Below are 26,416 nucleotides of genomic sequence, written 5' to 3'. Positions count from 1 at the left end.
AACAGACAGACTTCTTTGGAAGGGTTCAGAGTCAGAACAAGAGACAGCAGGCACAAAGTGAAATACAAGAAACTGTATTTCAACACAGCACAGACTTATCTGGGAGGGTGCAGAGAGGCTGCAGAATCTCCAATGCTGGAGATACTCAAACATATTGGACACAGCTCAGACGAGCTGACTCTGCTCTGAGCAGAGGGCTGGATCAGATGATTTCCACAGGTTCCTCTCTACCTCAGCAAGTGAGTGATATTACAAAAATACGCACAAACTTAATGTGAGGTTGTCCTTTCTCTGTATGTCCATACAGGATGGAGCAGAGTTGTGAACTGGCTGCTTTAGTAATCTGTGCTTTATGTTGGCCTCACTCTCCCCTTCTCCTCCTTTAAAAAGCAGTAATAGCAGAAGAAAATACAAGGCTTTTAGACAAACAGGCTTATAAGATTTATTTTCCATTGCACATACATGGATTATATACAAGTTAGTAACATAAGTTACTTCTTAAATTTCTAAAAGATTGTTACAGCAAACACTCGCCATTTTAAAACATCAAGTCAGAAATCAAGTCTAAAAAGGTAAATATGACAATATCTTAAAAACGAAACAAATTGCACTTAGTTAGGGAGTCAAATACAGATTTGTCTATATGCTGTAACAAACTATATAGCAGGTAATATTACAGTTAGAAGTAGCTCTCGCAGTCCATTTGTACATGAACAATTCTTCTCGATTTTACTTAAAATCTGGTGGATAATTCAAAGACTTTCTCTTCTTCTGAGTATTCGAGATTCATCACAGGAAATGCACTAGCAACTAAGTCTTTATACAATTGCTATTCAAATATAAGAAGTACACCACACCTGGAAATAAGGAAAAGAACTGAAACGTATTGATTTTACATGTATCATGAGATGAGAAGCATGGAAGGTGTTCAGCAGTAAAGCTCTGTCCACTACTTACATGAAAGAAGGTTTAAAAAAATAATCACTGCACACAATACAAAGGGTGGGGTCATACTGTAGTTTAAGTCTCCCGTAACAGTAACCTTTCTCCTTACTGTTCACAGATGAGTGTTTCCATAGCAAACCTGTTCTCGAAATGTCGAATCTTTCGGCAGTTGACAGCTTCACGCTTCTGAATGCCTGTTGGTGTTAGTAAAGAACAGAGGAGGGTAAACAGAGTGGAGTGATGGATATTAGAGGCATAATAGCTTCACATCCACTCTCATTACGTGTCACTACGAATCAGAACTCTCTCCCCTCAACACCCCTCTAGGAAGGAATAAATACACGGACACACGTATTCATCCTTAGAGAAAACAGAACAAAACATGAAGAACTCAATACGCAGCCTACGATCCCTGAAAAGGTTGGTGAACCAAACTGCAATACCGACTTCAGCTAAAAGCAAGCTACCAAAACCCCTCTGGTGGTTACCCGTAACCCAGATCTCCCTCACCACGTCTGTGTAAGCTCTTGTGGGGATGGGGGAGAGCAAGGCAGTGAGCTGCTAGAGGCAGAAAAGGGCTAACAGTCTCTTCTAAGAACTGCAGAGAGACCCAATGATCACTGCCAACCTATGCCACCATTTATTAGCACAGGACCAACATGCTGATCTTTTGCTGCTAAGACCTTTCCGTTTTTAAACATTGTTCTACATTGCTGGTGTTCTTTTTATATATACACAATATATTCCTTTTCCCAGGGTCTAACAATATGACTAAAGCAATTAAATCCCTTCAGTGACCACTTACACATCATATAGCATTTAAGAAAATAAGTCTGGGTGAAAACCAAGTGATAATTTAAGGCAATGTTTAATGGCTTGTCAAAGCTCTTCCAAGTCTTTTTTGTTTTCCTCAGAAGTTTTCCATGAATGAGTACCAAGAACGACAATCCTCCTGTGAAGACAGCTCCTACTCACATTTCACTGATACAAATAGTTGATGTGGACTAATCTGTAAATGATCTTAACGATGAGAACGTGCCCTTCTGTACCTGCACTACAACGCTATGGGTTCTCTCCTAAAAAGTTTTCTGCTCTTGGGAGTGGGCCAAGAAACAAGATTGAAGTCAAGCATCAGTAGAACTCAAACCTCAGAAAACGCACCCGTGCCTACACACGCATACGAGTTCCTCACTCACCGGGGCCTTGAGCACTTCTGCACAATAAAACAACTTATTTCCATACCTCCATGGAAAATCTCAGACACACTTCAAGCCCACAGCTGCAATAAGCAACTCTTGTTTTAACGAAGTCATTCCTTTCAATACAATCCAGCCCGCTTATTGAACTCGAGCAGCACTGAACTCCCTGCCAACACAAAGGGTCACACGGAGGAACATTTACCTTTCATGGCTTCTTTGCGCTGCAGCTTGTAGGTTTCCTTGCCACGGCAGAGGCGGTAAATAAAGAATCCCAACTGATCCACATTTTCAATGCGATCGGTAACAATCATCTGCTCGTGAATCAAATAGGACTGAGGCAAATATGTTCCAGCCTATAGAATGAAAATGTAACAGCTCAGACGATGAAGGGACGGCTTTTGACAAAGTACCCAAGGAACACTTTGCACTGTGATTCTTTAACACGGCAGTGCGTTATTTTCTTTGTGGGTTACTTTTTTTTTTTTCAAAATATGTAATACTTATAGAATTTTATTATAGATGTGCAAGCATGACTGCACTATGCGAGTACATAATGCTCATATTCAAAACTTCCATTGATACATACATCCACGCTCTCCCATTACTGTAAGAGCGGTCTTCAGCACAGGGACATTTTCCTCCAGGAGAACCCATCACCACGGATCGAATCCCACAGCTCTCATACGAAGTTTTCACTTAATCAACACACATCAGAGGGAGCCTTCCCCAAACAAGAGCTGCAGAAGCACATTCTACCTCAGCATACTCTTGCTTATGAGACATGCCAGGTGCAGCACACTCCCGCTGCAGCCTACGAGAATGAGGATTGCAACTTGGAGGCTGAAGGCAAGAAGAGCTTGTCTGGCCTTGCCTGTCACTATGAGAGCTCCCCCAGCTGTTAGCAGAAGTATTAGGAAGTCTGTGATATATGCCATATGATATATGGCAATCAATTGAAAAAGGAAGAGCCAACACAACATCCAAAGGCTTCCAAGCCTTTTTCAGCCCCTTCAGTGTCATTTTGCCACAGTGCAATGACAGACAAGTCAGGCTTCATTACACATGTCTGAAGATGCACATACTTGCGTATCAACTGATTTCCTAATGTTGCTACTGGTAAATAATCATCAACTTCAAGTGAAATGTTACTTAGTTTAAGACATCCTCAAGCTTCTTATTTGTGACAGTACAGAAGCACTGCTTGCTTTCTAAAAATAGAAGGACTGGTTATTATGAAAACAAACCCATCTTCTGCAGCAAAAGATCACTGCACTTTCTATTGTCAATAAACAACTTGGAATTTCCATTGCAGAAGATGACTGTCTTTCCAGCCCAAGCAACACACATTGAAAAGAAGCTGTTTAAATGCTATTCCCCAAGAAAGAAAGAAAGGCATGCATAACATTCACTTGAAATTATGAAAATTGTCGTCAGTATGTACTACAAGGAAAAAAGCCACAACAAATTTTCTCCTTTAAGTAAGAGCTTGGACGACTTCACACTCCCAAATTAACTGACTCATTATTTTTGGTGAAAACCTTGATAAGTAAATCACTGTACATCAGTGCACCTTAACCCCTGGTCTCCAGAATTTTGGGAGAGCTTCAGGGAAGCATCACAGCAGCTCAGACCACCAGCAGGGTGGGAAGCTGTCCTGAGGGCTCTCTTGGGTTTGTGCCACCCAAACCACAGGACATCCCCGGACCTACTCAGCCCTTCCTTGGGTTTACAGGAGGAGGAGCTCAATGGAAGGACTGCAGGCATTTCCTTTGCCCAGCCACCGTAGGAGCAATTCCCTAACGCTGGGATCCAGCACAGCCACAAATGTAATCATCTCAGGGATGCCTTCTGCGTCACATATGGTTAGAATTGGCCACTTGGCTCAACTATAGTCAACAAACAAACAAACATACTTGGGTTTCAGCCTTGCTCCTGAAGGAAAGGAGGCCTTTCACTATTTGCATATTAAAGCAAAGTGTATCAATATATAGAAATGTTATTCTTTAAGCTAAGATTATGGCTTTTTAAAAGCAGAACAGCCCAGAGCACCTCTATCTTCCTACAATGCCCCCTGCACATATTCAGAATTCATTTTAATGAAGCAACTACTTTAATTTTACATTTTTTCCTATGTGCAACCAGGGCAGCAAAGAGAATTCTGCTCACTTTATGCATCTGCAAGACAGTTTCCCACATTTCAGTTGCAAAACATTTAGCCTGATTTTCTGAGACATCAAGTGCCCACAGCTTTCTGTTAATACAATGAGAATTAAACAGATGTCTCATAAAATTAGGGCACTCACTTTGGGGACAATGATCAGAACAGTTTGCTTCTGCACAGATTTTCAATTAAATACACGAGTCCTGGTTATCCTCTTACTTGTAAACCAAGCACATTTGATTTAGAACCAAACACAAACTAGGAGAGCAACAGATTTTAACAGTGGAATTTGCGTGGACTAAAACAGCCAAATTAACAAACCAACAAAAAGGAAACTAAACAGGATACATAAAGTACAAAACAAAGCAAAACAACGAGATCACTGAGTTTTACAGGCACCACTTCATTCTCCTAATTCATATTAGATTAGTAAGAACAGAAGACCCTATGAGATTATCTACTTTGGCCTCCTCAATTTCACAGGCTGTTACGTTCCACCCAGTTACTATTATTGGGAGAACAGCGTTTCCCTGTGGGGGCACCAAGCCAGCCAGCACTGTTCAATTATCAAACCCTGCTGGGAAGCGATTAGGAGTTCCCATGACATTTCACTGAAGTCTCTTGTTCAGTTGTTCGGAGACTGTGGTGTCTCAGCCCTTCTGGGATCGTTGTTTTTAAGGATGCAGAAATCTTGTTCTGAAGGTCTGGTGCTTCTTTCTTCTTCCTAAGACACAGACCCAGGGATCTGGCTATACTAAAAAGCTTTCCATTTCAACAGGCTTTGCTAGTCATATCGTGCAAATAGGTTGCCCAGAGAGGTGGCAGATGCCCCAATCCCTGCAGACACCCAAGGTCAGCCTGGATGGGGCTCTGAGCACCTGATCGAGCTGCAGATGTTCCTGTTCACTGCAGGGGATTTGGACCAGGTGGCTTTTAAAGGCCCCTTCCAACTCAAAGAAATATGAAATCCTAATTACTCCTACAGTGACCTCCCTGGAAATACAAAGATCCACTGTAAGCCTCAGCAACTCACTTCCAGTGCTGTTCCATCAGATGGAGGCAGTGCAGCATCTCACACCATTAAGCACACACAGCAGCTCCAACACAACTCACCTAAGGCACGTCGCACTCCAGCCATTTCAAAGTAGAGGCTGACCCTGCAGAGCTCTGCTTTGAACAGTGCCCACATTAAGGGGCTTCCCAGCACATCTACTCTAAGGGTCTCAGCTAACCAGTCTCAATCCAGCACACTCAAGCTTTATGGAAAACCTACTCATGAAGAGTTTTATTAAAAAAGCGAAGACTCCTCTCAAAGGGTACACCACATCTGCCCAATTCTGCCAACTAAATCTGCAGCATCACAGAACAAAAATCAGATTTGTCTTCCTCAGAATTAATAATTCCTCTGCGACAGCAGTTAATTAACCTCGAAGGTTATAGCCTTTGTTCTCTCTTCGCAAAGATCTCTGGTGATGAGTGAACTTTCACAAAGGGTGAATGTTTTAGAATGTCAGACCTGAGGCAAAGAAAATTCTCCTTTCCCCCTCTGAAGAACAAACCATTTGAGATTTAACCGTACCTTGATGTTGATGAGCAGCTCCAAGAAGTTTTTCGGTGGCATCACAACTGAGGTGTTCAGAGGGATTACGTAGCACTTATCCAGGCTCAGGTCAAGATAGGCAGTCAGTCTCTGGTGAAGAAATATTTATTTTAATCAAAATCACCACAGCATTAGAAAAAAATTCACCTAACAGTGTTGTTAAGCTGCTACTGCCTCACGTTTTTCTGTCCTATCTCAGAACTATTGTTCTGTTCTATCTCAAGTCTGTCCAACAAAGCCCGGCCTGAGGATACGGCAACGCAGAGATAGAAGGCATTCTTGAAGAGCATCTGAATCTATTACAGGCATTTGTCCAAGGCAGCAGGCAATAAGCAGTTCAAATGCACGACAATATAAAGGTCTATCTAAATACAAAGGTGTATCTAAACCATTAGCAGATGAGCTACAGCATCCAGTTAACCCTATTGCCTGCTTTTTGATATAACAGAACCTTGCTCACTCACCCACATTTTTATTTTGTTCAAGAGGAAAAGAACAAAATATAGGAGGAAAAAATATAGCGTTCTTCTAGGTAATGCGACAAATAAAAATCCCTTTGTTCAAAGCACTGCTGAGTTGAAGTGTTAATGATTAGTCATATCTGAATTATCATCTTTATAGTACCTCAGCTGTTAGATTTGCCATTGTTTTATTAGGAAGGAAAAAAAACCAGATATAAAACTCCCAGGAATTATCCTGAAGAATCCTAGGGCTCTGTTCACTGCGCTGTTTCGCTGCATCTGGTTTTGCTAAAGAAGACATTATCTCAAGCTGCTGAAAGCTCCAAGGCTGCAGACGTATGTAAAACACTGAGCGCACCACGAGCCCAGCAGTCAAAATAGCACCAGGACAGCAATCCTCAGTGCACATAATCTCATTACACGGGACTGTGTGCTGTGCCTATGGCAAATGCTCCTTGCAGTGACCTTTAGAGCAAAGCGCTAAAGATGCATAGTTGACTCTAAAACCTTCAATTAAAAAGTAAGTTTCTAATATTACATTGTTCCCATTCACTTCTCACATGCTGCTTTTTTTTTTCCCTGGTCTTTCCTGCTTCAAGACTTCGCTCTAATTCTTAACAGAAGCTCACTAAATATATTCAGGAATATTTTTAAATGACATAGCTTAAGCAAGCTATGTTTTTCTCCAAATCTGGTTATGAATATTTGATAGATAGCACTCTTCTTGCACGGAAAAACTTAAAACTTTGAAGTGCACATAAAAAATAGGACACTTCCCTATTCTTTTTCAGCCCTGCTTTTAAAAAAAATCAGTTCAGTGAAGCCTTCAAATGTTCTCAGAAACTTTGCTTCCTGAAAGCCAGCTACAGAACATTTCATAGCTATCACCGTTCCATCAAGCTGGTACAGAAAAGGGCTTCTAACTGTTTTGCAGCTCTGTCATTACTACTGAGAGCTGTCAGCTCTCCTACCAAAAATATTCTGCCAAGACTCCCCTTAAAGTTGTCTCTTATAAAAATAAAGGGAGAAAGAGCTCAAAGCTCTTTGCTACCCTGGTTCAGTGCCTTTAAGAAACTGGGTGGCCCAGAGTGCCCAAGGAAAATGGAGCTGCTAGGCTCCTTGTATCTGGAAAGTGAGCTCTCTTCCCTTTGTCCCACGGCTTTACAGTTCTTGAGCTGTGCTAGCAGAGCACCTCTGTGGGCACTTGAACATAACCCTACTGACTTCAGATGCCAACAGCCTCTCCAAGCTGAAGCCAAAGGTAGGAAAGCCCTTTCCACGCTTCCCTCATCAACACAACGCTTGGTCCCGTTCTGCCACGACGGAGTTAACACAGTGAGAAGTATACTTCTATTTCCCCACTCTGAGGAAAGGAAATAGCTCAAAGATTTTTCCCCTTTCTAAAAACAGAAATGGTGGTTTACATGCTACCTCACGATGATTGTATAACGCTGTACTTTGTATGCTTGGTTAATAATTGCTTCCAGCTTGCTGCTGATCAAAATGTTTCTACTGCTTCCTCCACCTCCTGTTTCCCCCCCCACCAAATTAACTTGGGAGTACACTTATCAGGATGACCGAACGGGAACACTTCTCAGGTGTTAAATGCTTTCTGCTTCCTCAGAAATATTCCTTACCCGATGGAAATCGTGGACGATGTCAGCAGGATCGCTATCAGCAAACTCAGGGACTGGCACACTGATAAACTCAACATCTTCCTCCTCCAGGATCTGGATATTTTGCTCAATCGTGTGGTAGCGAGCGCTCTGAGCCTCTGCCCCAGACTCAGGTAAACTTAAGCCATCTTCAATGTATTTTATTCCACAGAAATATACACCGCCCTGCTAAAAATAGTGAACAAAAACATCAACAACCTTGTTAGAAGTTTAAGGCTAATATTCTCCAAGCACTATGGAGAAGAAAAACTTGTCAGACTAGATGAAATGTTTTCCCTTTGATTTGACTCACACGCATAGACCAAAGTAGGAGACAGCTGTTATCCACAACAGGACTATGGGTAAAGTCTCTGTTCTGCTGAACCCAGCGGGAGCCCTTCTCTCGAGTTCAAGGAAAACAGGATCCCAAAAGCAACTTCTTAAAGTGTCATCTTCTGCTTTGTTCCCATTATCTGTGGCATTATTTTTAGAAAGAATATGAAATTCTTAAGCCTGTATGCATGCAAGTTATTATTATTAAATTATGATTTAACTGCAGTCAAACGCTGCAACATAGGACACTGAAACTGGTCGTCCAAGTCAGCTTGTGAATGCAAATCTCACTCTGCATTTGAGCCTGCTTTGAGCAGGGGGTTGGACCAAGTGACTTCCAGAGATTCTTTCCAAGCTAAATTATTCTGTAATTCAAAGAATCACAGAATGCCTGGGTTGAAAAGGACCACAATGACCATCGAGTTTCAACCCCCCTGCTATGTGCAGGGTCACCAACCAGCAGACCAGGCTGCCCAGAGCCACATCCAGCCTGGCCTTGAATGCCTCCAGGGATGGGGCATCCACAACCTTCTGTATAGCTATAAAGCTGTTTAGTTTTACCACGTTTGTGGAGTTTTCAAAGTCAGTTTCTAAAATATATTATTTTCTGCTGCATAGTTTTTAAAGAAAAGGTAACCAAAAGGAGGGGAAAGAAGCAGTTCATGCCCTTCCCTCACAGCATACAAGCAGAACAGGAAATAAGCTTCCAAGTCAGAAGAAGTCATACACCAAATTCAGTATATGCATATGCACAAGCCAGCACATCTTCAGTGTGAAGTTAGCTCAATTCCTCAATCTTTCCTTTAACACAGATCTCACTCATGAACAAGCACCACAGGTTTGAGTTAAGTGGTACTTTCAATTTCAGCCAGCAGGCACATGAGAGGTGGAGCAGGTACTAAGCACCGATGAAACAGGATTTAGCAATGCAGTGGGCCTTCAGCTGCTCTCAGCCTGCTAATCCACCCAAGTACCCTACGCTGCTTGAGAGTTGTTTGTAACACCGCTGCTCCCCTGTACAACTGGTTAACGTCACAACCTGAGAGCCTATAAAACACAATTTCAACTCAAGTTTCTCATGTTTAATCACTCAGCTTTCTACATCAGCAACTAGCAAAATGGTGGGGGAAAAGATCCTAACAACAGGAAGAAGAGTAGAGAATTTCTACCTTAAAACCGCGTGCACTAAGCAGAGGGCTGGAAGGATTCAAATTTTGCTGATGCTCTCACCCTTTCTGACCTTGTGAATCTTGCAACCCAGCACAGCTTCTGCAGGAGGGGGGAAACGCACTCACCCTGCTTGGGTGGCAGCCCAGCGAGTCCAGCAGAACCCAGGGACAACTCCCCAGAAGAAGGCAATATTTAACTTGCATCTCCCACACTCCAGGTAAATGCTGCACTTCCCTGGCAGCACCACCTTCACGGGGCTCCTCTTGCAGTGGTGCCAATTGTGAAAATACATTCTGTCAGAGGCCTAACCTTGCTGGTGTGGATTGGATCTGACAGAGCGTGTTTAATCACACTGACTTTGCTTCTCCCGGGTCCCCAGAAGGGCCCATTTCCATATCCCTGCGGAGGCCGGGAAGGAGGAGAGTCACTGCACAGCTCTGGCAAGCAGTCCCTTTCCTGTGCAGCAGCAGTTCTGCATTTATCTAGGGAATCTGGGGTCAAACAAGGGGGCTTTCAAGAAGTTAAGCCACCTTCAATACTTGGCAACAGCTGCACATGAGAAATACTGGGTGAAAATCTGGGACACCACTAGAGTTCTTATATTCAAGTCCTGTATTGAGATATAATCCTTTCTCTGCAAGTAACGTTTTGAGAGGTGCTGCTTCTTCTCATTTGCCAGCCTTGCTCCTACCTTCCTCTGCTGACAGAACAGGCCTTTAGAAAACCTGAAATTTTAGAAAGATATAAAAGGGGACCAGAAGGGCTATTTGGTTTAGTCAGGCTCTCCTCTTCTAAACACGAGGCATAACGGAGGAAAACACGCAGTCCTCCCATAACAAGATGTACTCCACTTACCTGGAATGCGAAGTATTTGTACAGATAGGCACCACCCAGGATCACTCCTGCCAGCATGAAGGCCAGCCCGAAGCACATGCACCAGCACCAGGCCCTCCTCTGCCCTGCAGGCACCACCACATCCTCCGGCTCCTGCAATGCATCAGAGAGGGACCTTCAGCACAGCGTTCCCAAGGCACCCAGCACAGCAGATAGCTCGGGCCCAGCGAGCCCAAACACTGCATCCATCAGAAAGGATGTAAGCACTTTATCAGAAATGTTTGAAAACCTTGTTTTGCTGTAAGCAGACATTTTTCAGTTGAGGCCTAAGATAACTTGTACTAACTTGTCACTTTTTGGACTAAATCAGCAGAGATAAAGAAAAAAACATCTCCCAAAGTACTTCATAACGCACAGTGAGCCATCTTAGGGACTGCAGACAGAAGTATCTGCTGTCAGACAATCTCAGTGTTAACAACAGCACAGTGAGGAAGACGGTTCAGAAGGGTCAGATTTTTTTTAGCTTGGTATACGCAAGTGAAGTGAACCTCAAGAACCAACAAAAGATCAAACGCAGTAAGAAGAGCAAAATATATCCCTTTCCTATGTTGTGCCATCAGGAAGAGAGTATACCACCTCTCCATTGGAAAAACAAGGAGGAGGATGGTTTAGAAGTTCTACTTAGGGAAGCTCTGTGCTGAAGATTGTGCTGGCCATGCACTGCTATCTGCTGTGCGTGTTACACTGAAGGAACGACAGGATGTTTCCCCTCTGGGGCACTAGTTTGCATAACCATGCAGTTCCCAAAGGCATCCTGAGCAATAAACTGCTGCTTGCAAAATCTTTCCTCTATCAGCCACATCACAATGCTTTTCCTCCCCCAAAAGCTTGCATAACTCTCATCAAAAACAAAACAAAAGTAATAATAATAAAAAAAAATAACCCACCACCTTGATACTTCCATGCAATTTTTTGAGTCACCCTCTGCTGAGCCTCGATAATCCTGAGGAAATATTAGAATTCCAGTAAATATGAAATAATTCACCATCCTTTTGCAGACCAAGGAGATACAGGATAGCGTGATCATAGCATGATGATCAGGGTGAAGTCAAAAACAAAAAGAGCAAAACAAGGAGAGAAAGAACACAGGGAAGCGCTTGAAAAAGATGTTGATGGCTACCACAGACAGTGAATGTTCTGGCTGTGGTTTGTTGCAGCATCTTCCAATTAGGAGGATTTCCCCAAGCAAGCTGTTGGTGTAGCCCCCAGGCTGCCCTGTTTCACTTAGGAAGGAGCTCTTCTCATCTGGCCGCAGCCATCAGGCAAGGGTGACACCAAAGAAGAGGCACTCCCTATGAAAGCTGGGGAGAAGCCAGCACTCCCCAGCATGACTCACCCCAACCATCTCCAGTGGGACAAGCAGCTTTCTGGAGGTACTTATTTCTTGTCACTGATTACAGGGGGAGATTCCTGGTTAACGAGCGAGGCTCCTAAGTCACATATTGCTAAAATTAGATGACATGAAACCCACTTTTACGGTACACTACAATTATCTCCCATACAGGAGTGGCAATGCAGCTCCCTTGCCAGGCAACAGTTGCCAAAACCTGATTCAGAAATATTTAGAGTCAGGCTCTGAAGATATTCCACAGATTACGCTTTATGTTACCTTGCGAAGTCCCGCAGTAAATCAGATTGTGAAATCTCCATCTCCATCTTTGGAGACTTTTATGACTCAACAAGACAGAGATGTGGCTGACCTCGCTTTGGCAGCCATTCTGTTTCTAAGGGCTGGACCAGAAGACCTCCAGAGGTCTTCCAACCAACATCTCTGTGATTCATTACAAGGCGAAGGGAGAGTGGCTACAGAACGGTTGCCACAATCTGAAAGAGTAAACAGAGCAAAAAGACAACTAACAACTTCATGAAGCCTTCATGTTTCTAATTAGTTCAGGAATTGAGTACAAAGCATCACAGGATTACTAGCTGCTGGTTTTGAACCTGGCTGCTTGAAGAGACTGAGAATAGAATGTAATACCCTTGGTAAGCTAATTAACTTTCAGGTCAGGTTAAGATTCACCATGGATTCCTCTATATATCAACTCAATCATGAATCGAAACCAGGTACAACAAGGATTTTTATGTTGCCCTGTATTATTAGGTAACTTTTTCCCTGGATACTTCAACGCCTGAAGGACACCTGATTGAAACATTTTAAAATAGCTGTCATTTACACTTTTAATTTAATGTGGGGAAAAAAAAAACCCACATAGCAAACTGGCTCTGGGATACAATGCCACAATATTCCCTAGTGAAGAATATGAAGAGTATCTTCATTCTTTCCCTGAGGCTTTACTTCATTTTTTTTTTTTTCTCCCTCCAAACAGAATTACCCATTTGTGGAATAATTGCTTCTTATGTTCTTCTATAGTTTTGTAAGCTCTGAAAGATTTACAAAATACACATCTGGGAAATGGTGTAGAAGGGATGTTACTGCACAAACACCTACTTGGAAATGTGGATTAATGTCAAATTAAGTTTGCTTGGGCCCTAAAAATGATCAGAAAAAGGAATGGAACTTTTACACTTTTACCACACTAAGAGGAAGGTTAGGTTTATCAGAATTCCTCTCTAAATAAAAATTATTTTATATACAAGATGACAGATGTAACCAATAGGTTTAATAGAACTCTAATTCTCTACCAGCAGCTAAATTCTATCGCTGTTATTATTTGATGCATCTCTAATGGTAGGGCATTAACATCGTTTGCATCCGTAGTTGCCTACTGTTGCTTTGTCCACAGCCAACCAAAACCAGCATGCCAAACATAGAGAAAGTCACAGCACAGTTCAAGCTCTTGCTCAGGACAGGGGAAGGATTGCACCTCAGAACAGTACAACCACAAGCATTAAGCAAGAGCGAAGATATCTGATGGTGAAGAAGCACGCTGAACTCATTCCATCTTCCAAATTTGAGAACTAAGTACACTGCCAAGCAGTCTAAAACCACTTGATATTCAAACTTTATAAATAGCCTACCGAGGCTGAATTATACTCGTATTAGTAGCCATCCTGTGGCTAAACTTTTGTACTGTTGCTGTGGCACCTTAGTTTTGGCTGACGTGCCCCAAGAGAATAACTCATCCCTCACCACGTAACTGACCACTTGCACTGGGAGAAATGAACACGTGACAGATGCCCACACACCTTCCAGGCAGCTCATCTGGGGAAAGAAAGAACACAACCCAGAAGTGGGTCAGCACCAGCGGGGACAGCACTGATGTAGTGCCTCTCCCCTGCAGGTAGGGCTGCTCCGTGCCCAGCACTGCCAGCTTCTGAGGCCACAGTACAGTGCAGGACTGCAGCCTCCGCTGGCTGATTTTTCTCTAGGTCAGCTTTCTACTACATTAAAAGAAAGCATCATGAGTATGAGGCCAAGATTGACCTCTAATGATACGCCTCTACACTTTGGTGAGCAGCAGTACTTAATTACTGCCATTCTGGCCCTCTTCTTCTCATTCTCCTGCATCATCATGTGCCCTGTGAACTTCCAGATCCACACTGGATCCTCAACCTGAGGATGATGCCACAGAACTAATGTTCTCTGATGCAAAATGCCTTAGGAAGAACTGGATACAAGCCCCAAAACAGCCTGTTTCCCTTGATGAACCCATTGGTCTCACTGGAAAACATTTGATTAGCCTATTTCCAAAGGACAAAATATGAAAGAGAAGCATCTCTCTGCTTCTAGAACACCAAACCCTACAGTGTTAAAATGAACAGAACTCCTCAATAGCTTCAAGCTCAGCAGGAACAATTTTCCTGTAGATATGAGAGAGAATTGAATACTTCTCATTTTCTTGAGATGTCAAGATGTTGGCAGGAGTCCCTTAGCTTTGTCTTCTTCCCACAAGGCAGTTATCTGATGCTGCAGCTTTCAGCAAGGACGCCTCCATCAAGTGACCACAGCAGCCAAAGCACAGCTGCAGCCGTCTTGTTACTGGATCTGTAAAACACTGGCGAGCAGGCAAATGACACCACAGACTACTTAGAGAAGGGCCTCTCAATTCAAGAGAGAGCTTCACGTATTTACAGTCAGCAGCAACAGTCCTAGAGTGGATTGAAAGGAAAAAAAAAAGAACTAATAACCCCTACATCTGCAAATATTAGCAATTATTAAAGGCTACAGGCCACATATCTTCTCACTGCTTTCAGTTTGATTTTCATTCTGCTTTTTTTTTTTTTTTCCCTCCTTTAAATAAAATGCTGAATTTCCGAGGGACTAAACTAATGTCTAAGGTAGCATCACAGAACTCTGCTCAGAAACTCCAATACTGAGCTGCAAATGCGTATAATTAGACTTGGTAATGATTTAGATTTTCCCCTTGTGGCTTTCTGTACATAGCTGACTATAATTGCTTTAAAATTATGAAAGTAAAACAGTCTAGAAACTGACAAGGCGTATGTCTAGGCCATAATAAAACGGGTGAGAAGATTATCAGGCAGTGCTCCTTTGCATAAATTAAGGACATCAATTACACGATTAAAAATTTTCATACGAACCCATTAACTAAGAATCCTCCTAAACCAGATATGACAGATGCACTTGGATATGCTGAGGGGAGTCTGGAATGTGGCGTGACCATCGCACACCTATGCACGAGGTAAGGGCTGATACCCCAAAACAGTGACAAAAGGAGAAATAAAACAGCTCTGGGGGAAAAACGTTTCAAAATCACCCCAGTCTCTGACACAGAGAAACCAGATGCTGAGTATTACTGTGTATTATAAATATTACTAGAAACGTCTGTAGCTTAATACACAGACCATAATTATACATCTCAGAGTAACACCTAATACATATTTTATATAAATACGTACACATACATATATGGATACACACACACACATATATATTTGTGTGGGTAGAACTGTCTGGAAGCTGTTCTGAGCTGTTTTCTGGGTGCCAGCTTGCTCACACAGATGGACAGAACCCAGTGGGACAGACTCAGCAAATATTGACCAAGTGTGGTTTCAATAGTGGAACGGGGAGAAGGGAAACTAATGATAACTCCCTACCAGAGTGTCAGTGAGGGAAGCTAAAAATCCTTGCAATAAAATACCAGCCCAGCAGCTATAGAGAGTGGATTTTGTTGATCAAGCATGCCTGCTCTGACTTGCAGATCTGACATCTGTAGAAAAGCCTCCCACAAGACGGTCAATATAAAGTGACCTTAATTTAGAAAGAACTCTGCATTCCTCCCATGGTATTCCTGCCTGAAGACTGCTCCAAGCCTGGTATCCTATTTATTGCTTGCTGCAGATGGGAAATTAAGGAAGGCTTTTGCAAGGCTCCTCACCCAGCTGGCAGATGCTGCAGAACTGGAAGGCCGTCAATACTCTCGAGGAGCAACTTTATGCTTCCTAATAAAATTAAATTGAAATTTTAAGTACGATGATCTTTTAACTCGCTAGCTGGAGAAACAGACACTATATACAATAGATGATTTAGAGAGCTCCTGCTTGTCACAAGGAGTGATGTATTCGTTTGACTCACCGCCTGCTCCTTCTCTGGCAAGGTGGACAGGGACTTGTCCCTCTGGCCAAAGGCTCTCTGACTAAGGAACCGCTTGAAACACACACCTTAATCCTGGTGTCACTTGCCACCATCACAGAACTCAAATACCCAAGCAGATTAATCAAGTAGAATTATTATCTATTAGGCTGCTAGCAATATTAACCTCTTTCCGCATTTCCAGTATCTTCTATAAAAAAAAAAATATTCCACCAATGTTGTGCATTAACAAATCCAGCAGCGTCAAGAAGATATATTCCAAGCTCAAAAGTCAAAGGTCTTTTTTATATGAGCCAAACACCACCTTTCACCAAGTAACAGGGGTGTTCTCCCATAAAATGAGGCGTCTCAAATGAATCATTCCACAGTTCAAATGTCACAACCATGGTGGAATAAAACATTATAGATATGGTTTAGTGGCTTTGTGGTAGTAATGGTGATGGGAGGACGGTTGGACTAGATGATCTTGCAGGTCCTTTCCAACCTTGTGGTTCTATGATTCTGTGATTCTATTAATACGAGCAGCCAGATCAAGACCATCTAAGAAAGGGAAAGAACGCTGAGATCATTTCTAGCAGACGGGAAACACGCTGCATGTACCTGCAAAGACACAGCTGAAGGGAGAACAAAAACAAAGGAGACAACAGGGAAGCAGGAAATAAAACTAGAGAAAGATGATGGAGCAGAGTTCAATGTTTGCAGGAAGTCATGGAAGAGAATTACAACTGCAAAGCGAATGCAAAGGGCATGAATCAGCTGTTCACCCACAGCGACGTGACAGACAAAAAAAATGCACCGTAGAAGAGTAATCCTTCCCCTCTTAACTGATGGGAGTAATCCTGATTTACCTAAACGCTGCCTTCAACCCCACAGATTACAGAACTTAATAGCAGCCAGCAATTAAAGAGGATGGGGAAAGACATTCAGATGAAGAAGTCTCTCACTAGTCTGCTTCTTTAATTAAACTCAGCAGTAGCGTTGTTAAGTGTGGTTATTTTTACTGTTAGCTTTGGTCCTACGAAGGACTAGAAAGCAGAGAGGAAAAACTGCTTGAGTAGCCAAGGCAAGAACTTTCTCCAGGTGATTCTCCTGCACTGCTTTTGGCTACATCCTCATCCCAAGCAGTCTACAGCAATCCTACACGTTTATTTTACACCTACTTCTCCAAATCGTTCCTTTTGTCTCTTTTCCCTTCCAAGATCCTCCGATTCCCCTCTCTCAGCACCAAAACCAGCAGTTTCAAGTGTTGCTATAATTTTCTTTCTTGCCCCAGATCCATGCCACTGTATTTTATACCTTCCAAAAGTAGTGTTTGTGGTCTCTACCACACACAGAGCACTGACAGACCTACTTTCCCTTCTTCACTGCTCTGCAAGATACACCACTCGGTGTCAACATCCTTATCTGCTTGGGAAGACAGGCTGGGCTGTGTCGACACCCCTGTCCGCCACACTAAGCTGTACCTCCGTCCTCTTGTCCCGTACGCAGGGCCAAGGACTGCCCTTCCTTTCACTTTCTGTTCAGCAATTAGCACAGCAGGATACCAAAGCCACCTTATCTTCCCTCTGAACACCAGGAGCACTTCTGTGCTATGCAGTGACAGAGCACTGGCACAGGCTGCCCAGAGGCTGTGGGGTCTCCTCCTTGGACATCCCCCAGAGCTCCCTGGACGTGGCCTGCACACTGAATTCAACATGCTGAATTCTTGTGCCAATGACAGCCAGAGGTCTGCAACTGCCACTGTAGTGAATACAAATTTTTTTTTACTAACTCAGCTAGTGAAGATGTGTAAGAAGCCAGTCTTTTATACACAGGTAAACTCATAAATGTGTAAATAAATTCTCAGAAAATGATGGACATTTGTTCAGCATTCCATTGCCATTCTTCACAAGTGCTTTAAGAAAAGTGTTTTGGTGTAAGTTTGCACGTCAGACCAAACACGCAGAAGAAAGCTGCTGCAGACATCTGGCAAGAAGAGCCCAAGGGCTGCTTATTTTGCTGAAACCCCAAACCTAAGAGGTTATATGGCACACTCTCCAGAATACCTTTTGCTTTCAGAAATCACTACCCCTTTTAAGGGCACAGCGTGCCAAACATGGCATGTCTATAAACTGTCCAATTTGGAAAAATGGTTTGTTTTCACACGTTGCCAAAATTAACTTGTTTCCCCACCCACATTCACTGACTTGAAACTGACCCGCGTTCTACCACGTTTATTAAAAATACACTAAAATAAAAGTTCAAAACGCAGTATTCCTCTCCCTTATCCTGAATTAGCATCAGTGCTCAAAAACAGGAACTCAGAAGGCTCTTATTCCATTTAAAATAGATCAATACTGAATTATCTTTTTGACCTTGGATGTTCCAGTTCCTGTCTCTTCCTTATCCTGCTCACTTCTTATCGCTGAATATTTCTCCACATTTTCCTCTGACTGCCTGAATCTCAGGCATCAGTATGACAGAACGCTATGTGGATTTAACCTAGATTTCTCTCAAGACTATTTTCCCAAATGGCGATGGCTCTTTCACCCAAGAGATCTCATCAGCATGCACATATGCACCGCTGAGCTTCAGGATTTAATAACTCTATTCCCAGTTCAGCCACAGATGGCATGTCATCTTGAGCAAGTTATGAACATTACATCTCAGTTTGTCTCCGAATTAGAATTCACCACTACAGAATCACTCAGGTTAGAAAAGACCACACGAGGTCTCCAGGCCGAAGCTGGTGGACACCAAACTCTGACCGGGTCGCTCAGGACTTTCATCCCATCAGGTCCCGACAGCCTGCAAGGCCTGACACTCCATAGCTTCTGTGGGGAACCTGCTCAGTTCCCAGTTCTCACAGTGAAGGATGTTTTGTTTATACCCCACCGGAAACCCTCCCAATTTAGTGCACGACCACTGCTCTGCACCTCACTGACTTGCCCAGCTCTTATCCCCTCAGCCACCTCCACACAGGCCCTGCATAGCAGCCACTGCTCACATGGCAAGCAAACCAGACCCTGACCACCACAACAGCCCCAGTGGGGGTTTGACAATGTATTTTTAACATCTGGATAAAAAAGCTCTCAGCCTTCAACGCTGTCAGTGCCTCATGCTCTTCAACTGCCTGGTGGGAGCCCTTGGTGTTCCCAGTCAGCATGCCACAGCCCGCCCTGATGGAGGGGCAGGGCCTGTTCCTGACATGGGACTCAGCTTTTGCTCCACCTGGAACTCATCAGGTCTTGTGCTGCTTAGCCACCACCCTGCTGAGGTCCCTCTGTACAGCAGCCTTGTCTTCTAACATATCTGGCTAATACACACATTCTGGAATTAAGATGTGTAATATTCATACAGCAAGCTGAGCTCCTGGGGCAGAAAGCATTCTACTGGTAAAAACAGAATAGAATCACAGAATAGGTTGGAAAAGACCACTAAGTCCAACCATCAGCCCACCCCCGCCCACCATGCCCACTGACCCTGTCCCTCAGTGCCACATCTACACTGTTCTAGAACACCTCCAGAGATGACAACTCCCTGGTCAGAAATCACTTCCTTATGGTACTTCACGGTATCAACACAGAAGAGCTTACCTTGAAAGTCCTAAATTTAATTACGCTCTTTCTAGAAGAAACTATTCTAACAATCTAACGGAGTTTGCTTCAATTAAACTACTCAAAGCTGGAAGCAGAGGATATAAATTCCAGCACTCGGTACCTCACTGGTTCACACTTTACAGAGACACACCAGTAGGAATCAAAATGCCACACCAGACAGAAAGGACCCACTGCAACCATAAGCCTTCCACACAAAAACCCACTGCTCTATGCGGCGGCCTCAGAAAGTCACACTCCATCCCACTCCACAAAGGGACTGCACTTCCACACCCACAGCCACGCAGGTTTTCTACGTGGGCTGTATCTTCCACATCAAATAAGTATGCCTTTATGATTCAGCAGCCATGTGATTAAATCCATGCACAGGCCTCACAGGGAAGAGATCCACCCCACAGATCACTACCACCCCAGCTATGATCCCCAACGTCTGGTTTTACCACAGCCACTCCACCACCTCATTCCGCCCTCAGAACAGCAGAAAGCCTCCCTCAAAAGCAAGATTTTGAATCTCTGGGGGGGAAGGAATCACAAATTATCTGAGAATTTATATGCAGGGGACTCTACTCCTCAAATACGTGAGCTTTATTTTTATGTATGTATAAATATTACAGACATTACATATATAATTCAGAAAAAATATATATTTGTATACACACTCAAAGATGCTGTTTGGAAAGTATCACCTTGTGCTTTTTTTTTTTTCTCCAAGACTTCTATAACTGCTAAGCAAGTACTGCTTTGCCTCTTTTTCCATGGTAAGTGTTTAAGGCACTCAGGAGGTTTGCTTGTGGATGCAGCATGGAGCTGAAGTCTCTCCATATCCGCTGTGGCCAAAGCCCAGGCCACGTGATGTCTGCTGCAAAAACCACTGCTGATTTTATTGAGAGCTCAATCTTATTAATTCTCTCATTCCTTTGGTTTACCACATCTGTAAAATTAGGACAGATATCCGAGTTTTAAAAATTAGCATGCTTTTCATCCGTAGATTCAAAGTAATTTCCACCGAGGATAAAAAGCAGTACATAAATAGTAAGAAAATGAATGTTGTATTATTCATATAGACCAGGAGACTAAAAGCAGATAATGCTAACCTTTGTCAATCACTGCATAAACGGGAGGAAAGACCAAAAAAACAAAGGAATCTAGGCACCAGCAAACAGAACGCACCACTACTTATCCCAGTGGTAATTCCTATGCTTGAAATAAGTCATAATGTTACTGGAAGCATGGAATAAAGGACATTTTAAACGACTGGGACTTTAAAAATGCAAGATTTGCTTTCAAAGAGATTCCCTGAGAGTCAGAGAGAATTATTTTCTTGTATATAAGTTATTCAGAGTCCACAGCTATTGGCTACTGAACAGAAAAATGTATTATGCCAACAAATATTCAATGCAGAAAAGTTAACTGAGCACATTATTGGATCTAAGCATGCTCACCATTCTTACAAAAGCCTTGCCACCCAAATGGCCATTAACATACATCAACATTTAATAAATGGCTTGTAGGAGAAAAAGAAAAGGTAAACACTAGGCAAATAAAGAAAATCAATTTATTTGAGTCTATAATAAACAAATGTTACATTACATTGTGACTGCAGATAACTCATTAAAATACTTAACATGGAAAGTATACACACACACTTTTAAATTAAACTTTTATTGGGATGGACACTCATACGTTGGGATGGACACTCATACGTTGGGATGGACACTCATACGTTGGGATGGACACTCATTATAAAGGAAGGAGTCTAAACCATCAGGACATCACCATGGAAAAGATCTGATGATCTATATAGCAAAAGCGATACAGAACCACGTAAAGTACCTTCACTGTCTCCATGCACATCCCCGTGTTGGATGTTACAAGCTGTAAGCATAGGCATGGACTCAGCTCCACACTCAGTGATACAAACAAGTGACTGAAATACTACTTCTCTGAAAGGGTGGTCAGGCACTGGAATGGGCTGCCCAGAGAGGTGGTGGAGTCACCAACCCTGGTGGTGTTCAACGAGCGTTTGGATGTTGTGTTGAGGGACATGGTTTAGCGGGAACCATTGGTGAAGGGCAAATGGTTGGACTGGATGATCCTGTGGGTCTTTTCCAACCTTGGTGATTCTGTGATTCTATGACTGAGGAGTTATCACAAAGGTCTGGCAGAAGACATCCCATTACCGATATTAAATAGAGTTCTTCTGGGAAACAGCTTTATTTTTCCAAACCAAATTTGGTTTTCAGGTCGGGAAGTGATGAGAAGCAAAAGGACACAGGGGACACCATCAGCCGAAAGACGTGTTTTCTTAAGAGTCCCTCATGAACAGCCCCAGCCACAACTTTGGTTTAGGCAAGTTCAGTTTCCTTGAATTTAAGCTTGCAGGTGATGGTGAAACCAAATCAGTGCCAGAATCTTGGGTGGCACTGTGCCTGGCACTGGAAGGTTCACTGCTGAGGTTTGCTGGCTTCTCCTTAATACCCGACCAAAGTCAGGCAGGAAAAGGAGAGGGAAAGAATTCAGTTTGCTAGAATTGTTTTTTTACTTCTCGTTCTCTTTTAAGTAATCATGTCTTAATCCACAACGCTCTGACAGATTGCAGAAAATGGTTCATTTTATGACCTAGTTGCATTAGAGAAAATATAGGAAAACAAAGACTGCTCTTTCTTTATAGGGTTATGCACAATTTGGTTGGAGGAAGACTGCCAAGGGTCTAAGAAAGCTTCTCCAACAACAAAGAAAAACCCAACACACAACCAAACAACCACCTACCAACATGTCACAGATTGGGAAAACTTGTTTACTATTTATAAGTGTATATACTAATATATAGCATGTACATTATACTTGAACACAGTATAGCCAGCTACAAAGCTATCACCCTTATTTTGGAATTGTTTAAAGCTATTTACACACTTGTGGGCTTTCCTACATGGAATAATGGTGCCCATTAGTGGTTCGAGTATTTCCCAGGTGGGCCCTCTTATTCTGTGTTAAAAGTGCCCATTTCAGTGAGCTTTAGAAAACATTAAGCTACACTGAAAAATAAAAGATTGGTTCTCAGAAGGAATAAAGGCAAAAAGCTGCTGCTTTTGAAATTCTTAACCTTATGTCTTCACATGATAAGCTCTGTACAGATAAAGCTGTGATATACATGTGGGAACCCACAGCTTCTGCATACCGAGCTCTACTTGGCGAAGATGCTTAGAGCTGAGCAGCCCAGGAGAGCACCAGGTTGGCACCCATCCCTCCCCGGTGGAAGGGAGCACCCGAGGACCTAAAGATCTTTTGGGAGGACTGAGTGAACAGGCTCTGCAAAATGCCTGAAGATTTCAGCTACGCTCTGAACCATCTCCAAAGATCTACTGTAAAGAAAAACATGAAAATGCCACGCACGGTATTCTAAATTGAGGCCAAGAACTACCGCATGGAAGGTTGAACTGGATGACCTCAGTCTTTTCCAACTTTAATGATTCTATGATCATCTCAAGCAGAGTGGGAACCAGTGCCTCCAGTAGATATGGAGCTACTTTCACAATAGCAATGAGTGATTTATGCAGAGGTTAACACTCTTGATTTTTAAACTCCTTTTAAATAGCATATTCCAATGCATAAGATCACTGCCTTCTGCTAAAGCTTTCTTTGGAGCTGTTGTTCCCAAGACACAACATCTACTCTACTCACGCCTTCCTCTCCTGACTTCCCCGGTCACATTTCCCATCAGTGTCTGCATCAGAAGTCATTGGGCAAGTTTTGGAGAGGTCAGATCATCTCTATTCCACATCCATCAAAATACATTGGCTGCAAACACCCATCAACAACCCCTAGGAAGATTATCTACTTCAGAGTAATCCTGACATGGCAGAGTTGCAGTCTTCATGACACCGCACTGGGAAAAGCAGCAGAACGAGGCTGACTATCAGAGGACTAGCCCAAAAGATAACACCACGAATCCTCACCTTCCAGGCATTTCAAAGTATTTGGCTCTATTCCCAAATATCAGCTGGTTTACTGAGACATTTTGCTCCAATCTCTGCAAGTTCTCAACAGCAGAACTCTGAGAGTGCAATTCTGCTCATCCTCCTCCATTTTTAACTTCTGCCCATTTACTTCAGAGCAGAATGCCTCCCCAGGACCTTCCTTATAACATTTTATGAAGACTCTATTAACTTGGGCACTTTTTGCGTTCACTCTCGTGACCCAGACCTACTTATCATCCTACAGAAACCGGAGAGGGGAAAACTAATTTCCAAAACGTGGCTTTTTAGAGACGTGACCTTTTTTCAATCTACCAGCATTCGCTCTTCTATATCCACTCCCACATTGCCTTCCAACCTCACTTGAAGCTAAACATCTTCCTGCAGTGAAGTAAGTGATATGAATAATGCATTTGTCAGATGTGGTTTATTTTTCCCTTTCCGAGGAAGAACTGCATAGGCAGTAGAAGCACCTTGTAGAGGGGAGGAGAGATTGTTTCTAGTCTATTTATATTAAATAAGGCGAAGTTCAAAGAGAGCTTCTCGCACTCATTTCAGTGCTGTTAAACCTGCATGGGTTGCACAGCCTTTTCTACTAAAACTACAGGACAGTGCTCAACTCTGCCTTTATTCTTGCTTTAAAATACACCAACTCAACAACAACAACAACAAAGCTGACATGAGAAAATTTTGCATATTGTGTAGGTCTGCAGTTCTGCTAAGAAAAGATGGAAATATGTCAAGGAGAACGTCAAAGGCTCGATGTCCCTTAAGAGCATTCATTTGCTTTTGCAATTCTCATCTGCAGAGAGCATCCGTTCCTAGCATGCTATTTTAGGACTGTTTTTAAGCCTTGTACAGGCGTGTTCATCCCCTGATAACAGCGCAAGGCTCCAAAGAACTTACAAGCAGCTACTGGGAAACCAGACCACCTTTTGACCTGGTTAATAAGCGCTTGCAGTTCTCATTTCTGGGCAAGGAAAGCAGTAATGAGAACCGAGCAGCATTAAGGCAGATCCCGTAGCTCTTCCTCAGCTGAAACAATTTACAGCTCCGCATTAAGGAAATCACAGTCAAGTAGCATGTTTCCGTCAGGATCTGGACAGGGTCGGGAGCACTGGCTCCCCAACGTACCATCAGCCAGCTGCATTTTGTCTGCGCAGCAGTTGGAACAACCACCCAAATTGGTAGGCTACCTATCTGGAAACAAAATCATCCAGGGCAGATCTGAATTCCGAGTTCATAGGAATTCAATTTTAGAAACTTGTCATCTTTGTCTCACTCACACACCACCCAGAATCAGACCAACTGCCAAATCTGGGGTCTGGACAGAGCTCCACAGCTCAAGCTGGGAAAACCCATTACCTTCTCCATGAGGGCTCTCCTGCTCACCACAATGAGGCGCACAGATCGCCTTAATTAGGGATTCCTCTTAATTGCAGGGGATCTCAGTAAGCCCGCTGTCTCTTGTTGCGACACACCACTGCTTACCCTTCTTAGGACTTGACTTTTTAGTCTGACTTCTCTAAATGCAGGATAAAAGTTTAATTAACCATTTGCTGCACCCAGGAAGATGTTCCTATAGGGCATCTTGTGATTCCCTTTGGCTCTGAAAGGACATGGAATTCTGCAGGCAAAGAGCCTGGCCCCAGGAGAGCCGTGGCACGGAGGGAGATGGTTATCAGGCTTAGTGGAGGTGGGCTGACAGTTGGACTAGGCGATCTTAGAGGTCTTCTCCAACCTTTATGATTCTACGGCAAAACCTACACTAGGGGATAATATCATGCCAAAGGATCAACGGTTACCATCTCTCCAGGCAGAATTTCACCGCTCAGACTTAGGGAACCCAGAAGCACTCAATCTTTTTGCAGATCCAACCCCCTAAATCGGAGGCCCGATGCGCAAAAGCGATCTGAAGCCCCATGCAAACAGCGAGGCACGCCGATGGCCGCGCGTCAAGTTTTCATTCCCTTTCCGAAGAACTCAGAGCAAATTACGCTACTTCTAATTAAAACCCGGCTTTGATTACGGGAGCAACGAAAAGCTCAACCCTCAAACACGGATATTCCGTGCAGTTCTGCACTTCCAAAGCTGGAGCAGAGGGCGCAGCGCGGCTCTTTGTTGCAGCCCGGCCGCGGGCTTCGGGGGCGACCGTTCCTGCGGGTTTACCTCTCCGCCCGCGGGGACGAGGCGGTGCTCGGAGGCGGAGCGCCCCCCGCCCGACGGGCAGCAGGCAGCGCTGGGGCCGCTCCTCCCCGCGTTGCGGCACGGAGCGCGGCCCCTCGCAGGTCGGGACGGCACAAAGGGAGACGAGAGGGCGTCAAAAGCCAGCCCGGAGGGGGCCCGAGCGCTGTGGGGCTTGAAAGCAAAAGAAAACAAAACGCACCACCGCTGCCATCCCAAAGCGCGGAGGAGCGGAGCTTTAAAGCTCGCTCTGCTGTCAGCCATTTTAGAAGCGTGAGCGGAGGGGGAGCGCGGAGGGGCGCACCGCCGTGCAGCTCTCCCTGCCGCCCCGTCAGCGCGTTATGGCTGAGAGGGGCTTTAAAAAAGAAAAGAAAACCAACGACCGAAAAACAAACAGTGAGACGGCTCCGGCGTGCGGCCGTGCCCCGGCGGCACCTCGCCCCGAGCAGCACGCGGGGAGCCGGGCACTGCGATGCCCCGGGGCTGTCGGCCGCCCCCGCCGCTCCGTGCCCGCCGCCCTCACCTTGGCGTCCGGCGGCAGGATCAGCACCTGGCTGTTCTCCTCCTCCTTCTTGGCCGCCTCCTTCTGCGCCAACGCGGAGTTGAACGACACCTTCACCATGGCGGCTACTGCACTGGGAGGCAGGGAGAACGAAAGGGAGCGCGACGCCGCCGGCTGCCTGCTGCCCCGACACCCCCCGACCCGCAACTGCTACCCCGGCCCTCCGT

At 44.0% G+C, this 26,416-nt stretch overlaps 1 protein-coding gene across 3 annotated transcripts; it reads right to left on the bottom strand.

Moving 5' to 3' along the window:
• Nucleotides 1-417: 417 nt before the first annotated feature.
• Nucleotides 418-26,406, bottom strand: ITM2B (integral membrane protein 2B). Of its 3 annotated transcripts, none has more exons than NM_205085.3 (6): nucleotides 26,211-26,406; nucleotides 10,380-10,511; nucleotides 8,004-8,210; nucleotides 5,885-5,995; nucleotides 2,347-2,497; nucleotides 418-1,139 (listed from the first exon to the last, which is right to left on the bottom strand). In NM_205085.3, exons 1-6 carry the CDS (start codon nucleotides 26,307-26,309, stop codon nucleotides 1,051-1,053), a joined length of 789 nt encoding a protein of 262 aa, NP_990416.2. In that variant the 5' UTR covers nucleotides 26,310-26,406; the 3' UTR covers nucleotides 418-1,050. The 3 variants fall into 3 exon arrangements, with proteins under 3 accessions (NP_990416.2, XP_015130773.1, XP_046767804.1); XM_015275287.4 differs by having other exon boundaries at nucleotides 8,004-8,207; XM_046911848.1 differs by lacking the exon at nucleotides 26,211-26,406 and adding an exon at nucleotides 25,890-26,106.
• Nucleotides 26,407-26,416: the final 10 nt, after the last annotated feature.

The sequence above is a fragment of the Gallus gallus genome, chromosome 1, assembly GCF_016699485.2.
Source record: "Gallus gallus isolate bGalGal1 chromosome 1, bGalGal1.mat.broiler.GRCg7b, whole genome shotgun sequence".
Taxonomy (NCBI): domain Eukaryota; kingdom Metazoa; phylum Chordata; class Aves; order Galliformes; family Phasianidae; genus Gallus; species Gallus gallus.
The sequence above is the reverse complement of the archived record's forward strand: the minus strand, read 5'-3'. Positions and strand labels throughout refer to the sequence as shown.

Coding starts and splice junctions, on each gene's coding strand:
- ITM2B (NM_205085.3), bottom strand. CDS start 26,309: ATGGTGAAGGTGTCGTTCAACTCCGCGTTGGCGCAGAAGGAGGCGGCC. Junction 8,211..10,379: donor ACAAATACTTCGCATTCCAG/GTAAGTGGAGTA, acceptor CACTATTTTTAG/CAGGGCGGTGTATATTTCTG. Junction 2,498..5,884: donor AGCTGCTCATCAACATCAAG/GTACGGTTAAAT, acceptor TTCATTCTATAG/GCTGGAACATATTTGCCTCA.